Genomic DNA, 14,172 nt, shown 5'->3' on the forward strand with positions numbered 1-14,172 from the left:
TTTGGTCCCCACAAAGTGATAAATACACGCTCACACACACACACACACACACACACACACACACACACACACACACACACACACACACACACACACACACACACACACACACACACACACACCAGAAGAGGTAGGATGTGTTGGATAAAAAAAAAAAAAAAAACACTAAACTGTGAATTGCACATAAGTATTGCTCAATGGGTTCATGAGATGGATAGCCTGATGGAAAAAACTGTTCCTGTGTCTGACGGTTCTGGTGCTCAGAGCTCTGAAGCGTCGGCCAGAAGGCAACGGTTCAAAAGTTAGTAAGAGTTAGTTTTCCAGCCTTATTCCTCAATTTGGAAGTGTATAGTTCTTGAAGGGAGGGCAGAGGGCAACTAATAATCCTCTCAGCAGTCTGAACTGTCCTTTGTAGTCTTCTGATATCCGATTTTGTAACTGAACCTAACCAGACAGTTATAGAAGTGCAGAGGACAGACTCAATGACTGCTGAGTAGAACTGTACCAGCAGAGCATGTGGTGGATTGAATTTCCTCAACTGGTGAAGGAATTACAACCTCTGCTGGGTTTCCCACTTCATGTCCTGTGAGATAGTAGTGCCCAGGAACCTGAATGACTCCACTGCTGCCTTGGTGCTTTTTAGAATGGTGAGGGGGTCAGTGTTGGGGTGTTCCTCCTAAAGTCCACAATCAATCCCCACCGTTGAGCGTGTTCAGCTCCATGTTGTTTTGACTGCACCAGACAGCCAGCTGTTCAAACTCCCTTCTGTATGCAGACTCATCATCATCTTAGATTAGGCTGATGCCATTTGTGTTGTCTGTAAACTTCAGGAGCTTGACAGAGGGGTCCTTGGCGATGCAGTCATTTATGTACAGGGAGAAGCATAGTGGGAAGAGCACACATCCCTGGGGCACACCAGTGCTGATTGTACAGGTGCTGGAAGTGAATTTCCCTTGTCTCACAAGCTGCTGCCTGTCCTTCAGAAAGCTGGTAATCCACTGACAGATAGATGTGGGAAAAGAGAGTTGGTGTAATTTTGTCTGGAGAATATCTGAGATGATGGTGTTGAAAGCCAAACGGAAGTCCAAAAAAGGATCCTTGCATATGTACCCGGTCTTTGTATATGTACCCAAGCATTTGAAGCAGCTTGAAGATCAGTGTGAAGATTGGGGCCAGCTGGTTAGGACAGGATCGAAGACAAGCAGATGAAATGCCATCTGGGTCCTGTGCATTCCTTGTCTTTTGTTTTGGGAAGACACGCCATGCCTCTTCTTCACAGATCATAAGTGCAGGTTGAGTAGCAGGAGGTGCTGGTGTTTGTGTGAAATGAAGGTCAGAGCAGGTGTGGGGTGTGAGATTGGGCCTTTTAAATCTACAGAAGAACACATTCAAGTTGTCAACCAGTTGTTTGTTCTCTACAGTGTTGAGGGAAGGTCTCTTGAAATTAGTAAGGTCTTTCAAGCCACACCACTCTGATGCAGGTTCATTAGTTTAAAACTTTTTTTTTTTTTACTTGTTTTTTTTTTAGCTTCTCAGATTATCTTTTAGCCACTCTGATTTCTAGGGCTGTCCCCGACCAAAGGTTTTCCTAGTCGACTAGTAGTCGTTAGTTTAAGCCATTAGTCAACTAGTCGCACGTATATGATAGAGATATATATATACACACACATACACACACACACACACACACACACACACACACACACACACACACACACACACACACACACACACACTCACCTAAAGGATTATTAGGAACACCATACTAACTGTGTTTGACCCCCTTTCGCCTTCAGAACTGCCTTAATTCTACGTGGCATTGATTCAACAAGGTGCTGAAAGCATTCTTTAGAAATGTTGGCCCATATTGATAGGATAGCATCTTGCAGTTGATGGAGATTTGTGGGATGCACATCCAGGGCACGAAGCTCCCGTTCCACCACATCCCAAAGATGCTCTATTGGGTTGAGATCTGGTGACTGTGGGGGCCATTTTAGTACAGTGAACTCATTGTCATGTTCAAGAAACCAATTTGAAATGATTCGAGCTTTGTGACATGGTGCATTATCCTGCTGGAAGTAGCCATCAGAGGATGGGTACATGGTGGCCATAAAGGGATGGACATGGTCAGAAACAATGCTCAGGTAGGCCGTGGCATTTAAACGATGCCCAGTTGGCACTAAGGGGCCTAAAGTGTGCCAAGAAAACATCCCCCACACCATTACACCACCACCACCAGCCTGCACAGTGGTAACAAGGCATGATGGATCCATGTTCTCATTCTGTTTACGCCAAATTCTGACTCTTCCATCTGAATATCTCAATAGAAATCGAGACTCATCAGACCAGGCAACATTTTTCCAGTCTTCAACTGTCCAATTTTGGTGAGCTCTTGCAAATTGTAGCCTCTTTTTCCTATTTGTAGTGCAGATGAGTGGTACCCGGTGGGGTCTTCTGCTGTTGTAGCCCATCCGCCTCAAGGTTGTGCGTGTTGTGGCTTCACAAATGCTTTGCTGCATACCTCGGTTGTAACGAGTGGTTATTTCAGGCAAAGTTGCTCTTCTATCAGCTTGAATCAGTCGGCCCATTCTCCTCTGACCTCTAGCATCAACAAGGCATTTTCAGCCCACAGGACTGCCGCATACTGGATGTTTTTCCCTTTTCACACCATTCTTTGTAAACCCTAGAAATGGTTGTGCGTGAAAATCCCAGTAACTGAGCAGATTGTGAAATACTCAGACCGGCCCGTCTGGCACCAACAACCATGCCACGCTCAAAATTGCTTAAATCACCTTTCTTTCCCATTCTGACATTCAGTTTGGAGTTCAGGAGATTGTCTTGACCAGGACCACACCCCTAAATGCATTGAAGCAACTGCCATGTGATTGGTTGATTAGATAATTGCATTAATGAGAAATTGAACAGGTGTTACTAATAATCCTTTAGGTGAGTGTGTGTGTATATATATATATATATATATATATATATAGGGGGGCATTAGAAAATGGTTTGAATTCCAGGGCTGAGAAATTTTTTTTATAAGTAACTAAATCGTAATAATGAGCCTTTACATTTACATACAAATATACATTTTACAAGCGAAGGCACTAAGGGAGTTGAAAGGCTTACAGATAATAAAGAGTGCTTCCAAATTAGCACAGCACATTTTCTTTAACGTTACATCTGTACACCAACCTTCATTGATATAGAAGCATATTCCACCACCTCTCGAATTCCCTGTTAAATCTGCGACGCGTATAATGCATATCATATCACCATTACAGTATCTTGATACTGTATATATTGTTACTGTGATCTAAAATAACTTGTACCGTGATATAAAGGCATCGATATACTCCCGCAGAAGTTATTCTTTGTTCAGGGGTAAAAAGAAGTTCCAAACAGCTGAGGAACGGTATACTGTTTGCGAACATTCAGACACTCGCCACACCACTGTGGGAAGGCGTTTAGAGGAACATTTAAAGGGTAACTAAACCCCTGCTCAGAGTCTGACTCCATCCACTAGCAATATTTGAAAAATGCTGGAAAAGTGGGCAGACACCAGCGGGGATAGAGGGGACGAAACGAGGGCTGGACTGAGCGGGGGGGGGGGACACCTGAGACCCGTAGTGACGGATTAATTGACAGCTGCTGTCAGACTCTAAATTGGAGAGTGACTGGAGTGGTAATTTTCTCCAGGAGTATTACTATTATGTTATTGTTATTCCTCACACGGTCGCAAGACGACATGTACATGAATCTGATGAGTTTTATCGAGTTGATGTCAATAGCGCACGCGCTCTGTAGGCATATTTTGCCGCTATGTGAAAAAATCCAGCAAATGCGCCGGCGCGTTTGTCTACCCCAGAGGATAAACTTTAGCCTAACCATAAATTGTGATTCAAATATATATGATCACTCACCTCAAGACGCCGCTGCGGTGGTGGAGTCCATGCAGGAGGAGCAGCGTTTGGCACTGCGTTGCTTTTCAGCGCGAGCTGTTTGGAGAAGCCCAATTCCACCTCCATTGCGTTGGAGAAGTAATCCCGCGTAAAATGCAGTTTGCACACTCCTACAGCTCTAGGCGGGAACTCGCGGTCTCCAGGCCAAGGACATGCAACCACTGGCGACTAATTTTCAAGTCTATATGGAAAGCTATACAGTCCAGCAGTGCTGTTGCAACCAGCAACACTACACCTACGTACCATCCTGACCACTGTACTAAATACAGATAATCTACGCTAACTTGAAGCTATCCTAACTGACGCAATACTATGCTACTAACTAACTATGCTTCTAACAATACTACACTAACAAATATGCTAATTAACTACCTAGACTACACTAAATAATCTAAATAACTATATAAATGCTATGCTAAATAGATGCTAAAATACTCTATCCTGATCGTTTTCAATACTCGCAATTCCAACTCCTGACTCGCTACAGTGGTTTTGACGAAACAAGATGGTTTTTATACTGCCATGGGCGTGGTAGCTCGTACCAAGGGCGTGGTGAGCTGGAACCTGCTTACGTCAGCTGTCACCGGTTACGTCACGAAGTACCGCAAACAGCCAATAGGAAAATTAAACTGCAGTAGCCACCGTTCAACCTGAAGTGGGCAGCACTCAGACGTTTTTACACCATATATTGTAGAATTAAAACACTTTATACACAGATGTCAAAAAAAATGACTTGAATCAATGACCAGTACTAATAAAGCCCCATTCTTACAGATCATTAACTAAAAAAAGTTGCTTTAGGGTTTAGTTACCCTTTAAATATGTGCCTCATTTTATGAGTAGAATTCACATGACAGCAGTAGTAGAACTGTTTTAACTACTCAACAATTATTAAAAGTAATGTATATGCAGTGTTTTTCCTATATTGAATGTTTTTCAGAGGCCGCCGAAGCAAATTTTATTAAAGTACCAAAAGCAAGATGAATATGCCCTAAATACAGTATGCTTCTCATGTGGTACATGGATGTGCGCAGGGTGATTCAAGTAGGGCAGCAACTAATGGTTATTTTGATAATCGATTAATCTAATGATTATTAGAACAATTATATGACTATTTGGCAATTATTGCAAAGATTAATCATTAGGTCTTAAATGATTATTCAGCTTGTGCTCCAACTTTTTGAATGGTGAGGGGGGTCAGTGTTGGGTTTATATATATATATATATATATATATAGTAACTGGATAGTGCAGAGCGGATCACATGCACGATTAAACTGGGCTTACCTCGCTATCATGCCGCATAACAAACCTCATGTGACCCATTTGAATTCTACATGAGCGTTTTCTATTTTAAAGCACTATGGAACAATTCAACCATTTCAAACAGCTACAGCACTGACATTCTGAATAGCACTGATGAAGGAAAGGGAAAACACCTGTACCAGCATCAATTACAAGACTTTTCACATCAACACCCTTAATAACAATTACCGCAGTAAACTTAAATATATTTATATTATTTTTTTCATTAAAACTGTGGCAGTTTATTTTTTAAGAAAGTCTACCTAACTAACAACTGAGGACCAATCCATTGTCTTAACTATGCTAAACACAAGGGCAAGTAGGCTACAATGTAAATATAAATTATGAAAAAGTGTAATATATTTCCTGTTCTAATGATGTTTGACATTAGAAAACAAACCTGGTTTGTATTCCTAAATTATTAAGAGTCTGATATAAGAAAAACAATCTGTAAACAAACATTTACTATAGAAGCAAAGTTCCAAATCAGTAAAGTGGTTTACTCATATTATAACGAGCTCTATAGAAATAAGGCGTTATGTTGGTTTGATTTCCCACCGCACCTTGTACAAAAGAACTTCTGTTGAGTTCAAAGTTTTTAGATGCCAAGATGATTAAATATAAAAAAATGGTTCATTACAAACATGAAATGTAACAACTTAAATAAATCGTGATGAACGTGTACGTCGGCCACCACCGAAGACCATTTCTGACCCAGGATAAACCCTGATATGCAATAGAAAATGTTTTATTTGTCATGATTACATTTTGAATTCATGACGCTATTGAGCAAACACCACGCTATGCGCGGCCATAATCTGCACTGATTACACTGTTATTGTAATTTATGATGATACTGCAGTAAAGTGGGTGTATAAAAGTGTGTTAATGGGGAAAAAAATAAATAAAGAATGATAAGAGGCATATCGTTGAGCAGATGTGTGAATGGTTTTCGCTGAAGATGATACATGAGTGAATGGGCAATTCAAAGTATTTGATTACATTTGATTCCCTTTTCTGACTAATTAAAAAAAAAAAAAAAAGTGTCATGGCATGTTCTTGTAAAATGTCTCTATACATGAATGATTTTATAGAAGACATAAATTTGCACCAGCTCACTAATAACTCTTCACGACAATGTGTTCACGTGGACTGAATTTGACTCAATGAACAACGTAAATGGAATTAGCTATCGGCCTCAAGGTAGGTGGAGCTCTAGGTCACACCTCAGATGACGTGAACCAATGACAGTAAGAGCGTGTTTAGCAGCTGGTCAGAAGTCTTCCTAAAATTTTGCATTGCCGAGCGGTTACGAACCACCGAAACAAACTCAAAAACACCTTTTTCGACAGATTTTGTTCTAAATGACGTCACAAACGTGACGTTCAATTTCATATGAAGTACAATATATCAGGGCCTTAAGACTTGTCATAGTGCCCCCCTGAGTCACCTTGTGTACCTTTTGCTTCATCAATCGAAAAAGCATTTATATATCATTTTGTGTATGCCTTATTTGTTGTAACTTAATGCTATATGGTTGTTTCTTCAACTTCTAGAAACTGACATGTGTTTTTTAAAAACCCTAATGGTTGACTCCTCCGCTCTACTATATCAATGACTGATAGTCTTTAACCACACATGATCACGATAAATTTAATACCAGCAGTACAAGGACAGCACTGTAGCATCTGGCATGAGGTGCAAAGCAACCAGTGCCACCCTAAAGCCCTTTAGCACCACTAGGGTGGAAGTCATTTAGATAAAGACATGCTGGGCAAGTCCCTGACAGTCATGATAACAGCAGTGAATCACAGTGCTGACATTAAACACACATGCATTTCTAAGGGACAGGCTGTGTCTCTGTGACAGAAAGACACACATGAACAAGCTGGACTGATTACACAGCAAGTAACAAGCACCAATTGTGGACCACCTGTGCACATGTTTTCATTTAAACATGAAGTGTGCAATTTCTGCTCCACTAGTGGCACTACACAAAATTGCAAAAAACGTAGTGTTTTCAAACAATAATCTCATCTGTCATTGGTGAAGTCAAAAAGGTAGCCCTACCCCCAAACTCACAGTATTGGTTGAGCCAATGATACCATGTCAGGCCCCTTCAACAAAAAGATTGTAATTTTGTTTGATGTCGCAAATGGCACTAAACAAAATTGAAAAAAAAAAAAGAGAAAAAAGACCAAATTCCAGGTTAATCGCATAAAAAATACTGGATGGAAACACCAATTTATGAATAAACTCTTCAAAAATGTGCATATGCGCTAGGGCTGGGCGAAATGGGAAAAAAAAAAAATATTACTTCTACTTTTTTTTTTTTCCATTTTGTTCGATATCAAGATATACATTTCATACCATTACTGGGGAAGGTAGGCATTCCACATGTTTGTTAGATCAAGACTGAACGTCAACAACTTGTTTGTGAACAAGTAAACTCCAAAGGGTAAGATATCTTTTAATTTGATGTTCAAGAAGTATACTCAAGTTTAGGATTGTGTGGCCTCTTTTCGCTCCAATTTCATCTTCTTTGGTGGACGCTCGACTCTCCTCGTGGTCATTAATTAAATTTACGAAAATGTTCTTCTGCCTGGTTTTGGCCTGAAGAGTGCCAGCTACATATCCCATACATGATGCAATTACTGTAGCCTAAAAGTCATTATCCACCCAAAGACTTTCTTGCCGGTCAAAAAAAGTTGACGACATGAGAGCTATGGATCGTGAAAACACATTTAACTTATTACATAAATAAACAGCTATGGTGTTGATGTCGGAGTTGTTGTTGTGTTCAGCCAATAACTGCATTGCCAGTGCGGTCTTATTCAGTACACAAAAATATAATATTAGCCGGATAGCTTGCTAGTGGCTACCAAGCGTCATTGTTGGTTTCCATGATAACAGGGCAAGGTAGCTACTAGCCAGCTAATACCTTACCGGCTGAGTTCTCCGCTATGAGTCAGTTATCCATCTGTGTGCATAACCTTGTCAAACTACTCGTGTTTTTAACGATATGCACCTGATTGTCGATAAAAATATGCTAAATTCTGAACATTTCTCAAAAGTTTACCATCGATATAGAGGATTTTTATCTAGATCGTTTTATTACCCAGCACCAATTTGCGCCAATTTTCACAGAAGTGACAATTTTGTTTTCTTAAACACGTGTGATGGAAAATCTGCATTAATCGCAATTTTTTTTTTGCGATATTCACATGCATTTAAAAGTCATAACTTAAATGGAAACCTGACATGCTCACAACTTTTGTGGAAATCAATGTAAGAATTGTTTACTTATGGTTGTTTATTCACATTAAGCTGGGACAGGCATGCAAAACATTACATACTTCACCTTTTAGAAGCAGAAGCATGGAGTACTTAAGTATCACTGGAACTTTCATTGTTCATATCTCTGTATTTTAACCCAATGACTTCGTCTTGGACCAAATTCAATGCTGGGCTTCCCAAATAACAAGGTCAGTATGGGAAGCTATTGTTGCAATTGATGGCCTGCTGAAATTCAAAACGAGGCACTCAGCACTCCACTGCATTCTGACGTCGATGTTCCACAACATGACAATAAACTTGTAAATGTGACAACATTCCATTCTTCAACTATTATGCAAGCAGATCCGAAACAGTGAACACATGGGATGCAGCTCTGACCCCGGTGCCTTTAGCACGAACCCAGCGTCTCATTTTCTGTGTGTCACAATAGGGCGACATGACTTGAAGCCCATGTTGCCTGATAGTATCGTTGAACTGAAATTTGCATGGAAGTGAAAGACTATGACTGAGGTTTTAGAGCATCTGCTCATTTGAACACATTTTATTTTAGTGCGAGATAGATCTAAAAGATGCGCAGACCAATAACTGGTCACACAGGTTACTGTTGTTGTTGACATAGCAAAATGACGATTTTAAATTCTCAAAATCACACTATATGGTGTTGGCATTTCCCTCTATTCACAACAACTTGGATGGTTGCACTAAACAACATAAAGAGTCCATGTCAGTTTTAGAAGATATATTCACAAAGGCATTTTTTACTTGCACTATCACGTGAATCCGTTGTATTTAATTGTTGTTTCTTGTTGTTACGGTGTACTGTCTGCAATTCACACACTGCAGACCAATGCAACTTTTCACTCCATTGTAGAAGCCTACTTGTCTGGGAACACATTTAAAATCTGTGAAAGTAAACTAAGATAGTAAAAATCTAAAACAACAAAAAGTAATCGTAAAAAGAATATGAAAATAGTCTGCACTATTTCAAAGTCACAAACCAAATATATGCAAACACAGACACTGACCATGTTAATTCTTTCAACAAATGTTCAGACTTTCTTGCATCCATTTAAGCACAAAGGATGCAGTAGGTTTTTACTCAAACTGTTATGCTTGCAATTGGAAAAAAAAAAAATAAATAAGCAAAATAGAAGCATTTTCAAGAGTGGTCTCAGTTTTGAACTCTAATGTATACAGTAAGAATTACTATTTACCCATTACGTTCGCTTGAGTTTGCTTTAAAAGTAGCCTTGAACACTAACGGCAAAACTGCACAGGCCGCAGCAGGATATGGAACTATCAGGCTCAATATTGCAAATGTAGGTTTGTTCCGGGTACATCCTTGACCACGAATATACAAATCCTACTATGCCCACGCTTGAGTAATGAATATTAATTAGACTACTTCACATTCACTACTGGGTGAACGCCGCGTCGCCTAATTAATATTCATGACCTCAGCCTTCGCCATAGTATAATTCGTCAATTCGCTCCGCGGCCAACTCCCAAAAAGAAAAATAGCAGGGAGGGTTCACAAAAGAGGACTGGCTACGTGTTCCAAAGAGCCAGGTATTCAATTTATAGTTCCGCTGCATTTTCATCATGCACAATAAACAATTAAGAGCACATCGCCTGAGGATATACAAACGGACACTACTTTCTATGTACAATAAACAATATATATTACCACTTGCACATACGCCATTCTATGCTATATGTCCTATTTTTGTATGCCTATTTATACACTTGCCTTGCTTTATATTCGGTGTCTCACTGAAATGTTCTGTGTGCACTTGTTTGTCCCATCACCTAAAAAATGCATCGTGTACGTGAGCACACTTGGCAATAAAGCTCTGATTCTGATAAAGTTCAGAGTTTCATGCAAACGCATTTGAAGTCCACAATGCAGGTGCATCTTATTTAAAATTTAAACGAAACTTTTATAACCAGTTCCAAGTGATCAACGTTCACCAAAAATTACAATCGTTTTAAATAACTTGCTAAATCACCTTTTCGAAATGTCTTAAGTTATTTCTGATGAGAAACCAGAGCAACATTTTAAATGAACGTTATTTACAAATCCATTCAGCTGCTACTACAGCAATAACAACAGGAGAATATAAAATCAAACTAAAATAATAATGAACTAACTGTCACTAAACCAGACGAAACGAATGGACATTCTTAATGAGTTTGTGTGTAAACACTGAGAAAGCTCACTTGCACCTTCCAATGATAATCCACTTACAGAAGTAACACAAACAAAACTCTGACACACACACACACACACACACACACACACACACACACACACACAGTTGGCCTCAATCACTATTATTGAAGCGGGCAAAACAAACTGCACACAAAAGCGTGGGCAACAAATCTGATTTGACACGCTTCACCTCATTGTTCGACGACAGTGCAGATCCTCTTCAGACGTAAAGCCGAACTCCCAAAGGCAAAAGAGAAAACGACTATATCGACGAGATCCTCATCGATAACCCAACTGAAGGGCTCTGGTGTGTTTCTTTAATCTGCGGGAAGAAGGATAAGCAGCACTGCAAGTCGATTTCCTGGTTTCGGAGTAAAGGAGGGGGTTGGAGGTGAAGTATGGAGAGAGTTGCTACTGGAGCAGGGCTGGTGTCAACTCTAATCAGTATCCTGAATTCATGCCGCGACGCTTTCTAAATATCCCGGCAAAGTGTCCACATATTCCTCGTCATGTCCTAGTGTCGGAGCGGCGCAGTTTTCCACACACTCGTGTTCGCCGGTTCATTCGTGACCAGAGCCGTACCTCCTCCTCAACTCCGAGGAAAAGCTTTCATTCCTGTCTGTCTGTCTCCCGTGCTGAGAATGAAGGCGAGAAATGTACTGCTCCTCCACTCCCTAGCGGCCGAGCTCCATAACTCAAACTGTGCTGCACAAATAAAGCTTTGCTTACGGGAATGGATAATTTGGGACAGTACAAAATTGGGGGACAATTTAGGCCAGTGGCGTAGCCAGGGGTGGGACGAGGTGGGCATGGAACTAAATTAGACCCAGGCCCACCCAGAATGTTTAAGATTATTCTTTGACTTAAAATATTTAGAAAAAATTGCCGCTTTATTGTTTGGTAAATAATAATAATAATAAATTGGGCGAAAACGTGGCCAATCCATTTTTACTGAGGTCCACCCAAATTTAGTTTCCTTGCTACGCCCTTGATTTAGGCATCAATATTCTTAAATTTACTTCTGTTCACATATTTTAAGAAAAGAGGCAATAGCACCTGGGTAGCTCAGATAGTACTGACACTGACTATCACCCCTGGGGTCGTGAGTTGGAACCCAGGGTGTGCTGAGTGACTCCAGCCAGGTCTCATAAGCAACCAAATTGGCCCAGTTGCTAGGGAGGGTAGAGTCACATGGGGTAACATCTTCGTGGTCATGATTAGGGTTTCTCACTCTCAGTGGGGTGTGTGGAAGATGTGCATGGATAGCGGAGAGTAGCAAGAGTATCCATGTGCTGCGAGTCTCCGCGGTGTCACGCGCAGCAAGAGCAAGCCACGTGATAAGATGTGCGGATTGACGGTCGCAGAAGCGACGGCCACTGAGACTTGTCCTCCACCACCCCGATTGAGGGGAGTAACTGTGCCACCACGAGGACCTAAGTAGTGGGAATTTGGCATAACAAAAATAGGTAATAAAACCGGTACCATGGTTGCAGACTCATGCTAATATTAGCAATTTCTCAAGGAAAGATGCTAATTTGTGAATGAAATGTCAAGATCTTTATGGTCATATTTATGAAATAAACAAAGAAAAATTAGAAATAAGTACTCTTATACTGAGAATGTTACATTTAATGTTTAGGTTAATGTTATGTTACATTTTCTCCCCATCTAGGGGTCAGGAAGAAAACAAGAGATAAAAGAACTTAAAGGGTAACTAAACCCCTGCTCAGAGTCTGACTCCATCCACTAGCAATATTTGAAAAATGCTGGAAAAGTGGGCAGACCCCAGCGGGGATAGAGGGGACAAACCGAGGGCGGGGCTGAGCAGGGGGGGGCGTGCACCTGAGACCCGTAGTGACGGATTAATTGACAGCTGCTGTCAGACTCTAAAATGGACAGTGACTGGAGTGACGCAAGTAGCTTTGCCACGGAGCGGTCTTTTGAAGTCCAGGACTTTTCTCCCCCACCTTCACCTGAAGTGGAGGAGGGTGAATTGTCTGTGGACACAGGGCCGGAGCCATATCAATTCGAGCCACTGGCTCAAACTGCGGTTTTAACTCCCGCAACGCGATCGGCATCCGACGATGCTAGCGAAGCAGCCATGCAAGGGAGAATGGGGCCAGTGTCTAGCTCGTACCAAGGGCGTGGCGAGTTGGAACCTGCTTACGTCAGCTGTCACCACTTACGTCACGAAGTACCGCAACAGCCAATAGGAAAATTCAACTGCAGTAGCCACCGTTCAACCTGAAGAGGGCAGCACTCAGACGTTTTTACACCATATATTGTAGAATTAAAACACTTAATACACAAATGTCAAAAAAATTACTTGAATCAATGACCAGTACTAATAAAGCCCTATTCTTACAGATCATTAACTAAAAAAAGTTGGTTTAGGGTTTAGTTACCCTTTAAAAAAAAAAAAATAAAAAGACATGTTTGGAGGGCTTCACTCCTGTCCCAGCCAACAACTACCACAACAGGTTATTAAGACAGTTAACATGTTTATTTTCCTCTTAAACACAAAACAAAAGGGAAGCATAAAGTTTTCAAGAGGGGACCAGGCCAAAATAACTAACTCAAAGGGAGGCACAAACTACTTACCACAAAGAAATAGAAAATTAACAACATAAATCTCCATCTGGCCATAAACGGGAGAAAACAGGTTAAATAGCAAAGAAAATGGCGCCCACTCTCTACCGCTTCCGTAGACCAATGGGTGGAAATGGTTGCACACCCAACAAAGGAACTTGTAATGTTTAACGTGGGATAACAGTTTAACATAAAACCACAACTGGTGGTTTACAATTAACAACAGCACTAAGTCACAAAGACTACCAACGTTGGGGCAGGAGGAAAGTGTCTCTCCTTTTCCACCTCAGCTTTATTCATCAGTTCTTCTGGTAGTGCAACAATCAGAGCTGCTCAGCACTTGATCTTAATTACTTGCAGCTGATGTAAATTAACCTGGATGGGATGACAGAGAACACAAGGGAGACAGCAGAAAACATACACACAATGTATATGCAATTTACATTCAACTTCTACATCCACAGATGTAACAAGGAAATAAAAGAAAGATACGCCCTAGTACGTAACACAGGGTTGAGCACAAGATGTGAGACACAACTTAAATGTGATATTTCTAATATTTAAAATATATTAAAATGTTTTTTACACCATTAAAAGACACTTTTATGATACATACCATACAAAAACAAAGTAACACTCATTTTAACTATTCTATATGACATGCAATTTGGTCATTAACAATATGGCACGAGGAAAAATAGCTATTTTAGGGGGTATGCTTGAATTGAATATTTTTGACATATATATATTTTTTTTTATTTTTTTTTATTTATATTACTAATTTGTTTTAAGATGGCTTCATTGTAGA

At 40.5% G+C, this 14,172-nt stretch overlaps 1 protein-coding gene across 2 annotated transcripts in view; it reads right to left on the reverse strand.

Annotated features, from left to right (window-relative positions):
• LOC127622854 (vasodilator-stimulated phosphoprotein-like) overlaps positions 1 to 11,451 on the reverse strand; it is a 69,328-nt gene extending 57,877 nt beyond the window's left edge. The window contains exon 1 of one of the 2 annotated variants that reach the window (XM_052096965.1): positions 10,966 to 11,451. In XM_052096965.1, the coding sequence (XP_051952925.1) occupies positions 10,966 to 10,970 (5 nt within the window). In that variant the 5' untranslated portion in view covers positions 10,971 to 11,451. The remainder of the gene's footprint in view (positions 1 to 10,965) is intronic. The other variant, XM_052096964.1, reaches the window with a different exon arrangement.
• Positions 11,452 to 14,172: the final 2,721 nt, after the last annotated feature.

The sequence above is a fragment of the Xyrauchen texanus genome, chromosome 29 (assembly GCF_025860055.1).
Source record: "Xyrauchen texanus isolate HMW12.3.18 chromosome 29, RBS_HiC_50CHRs, whole genome shotgun sequence".
NCBI classification, from domain to species: domain Eukaryota; kingdom Metazoa; phylum Chordata; class Actinopteri; order Cypriniformes; family Catostomidae; genus Xyrauchen; species Xyrauchen texanus.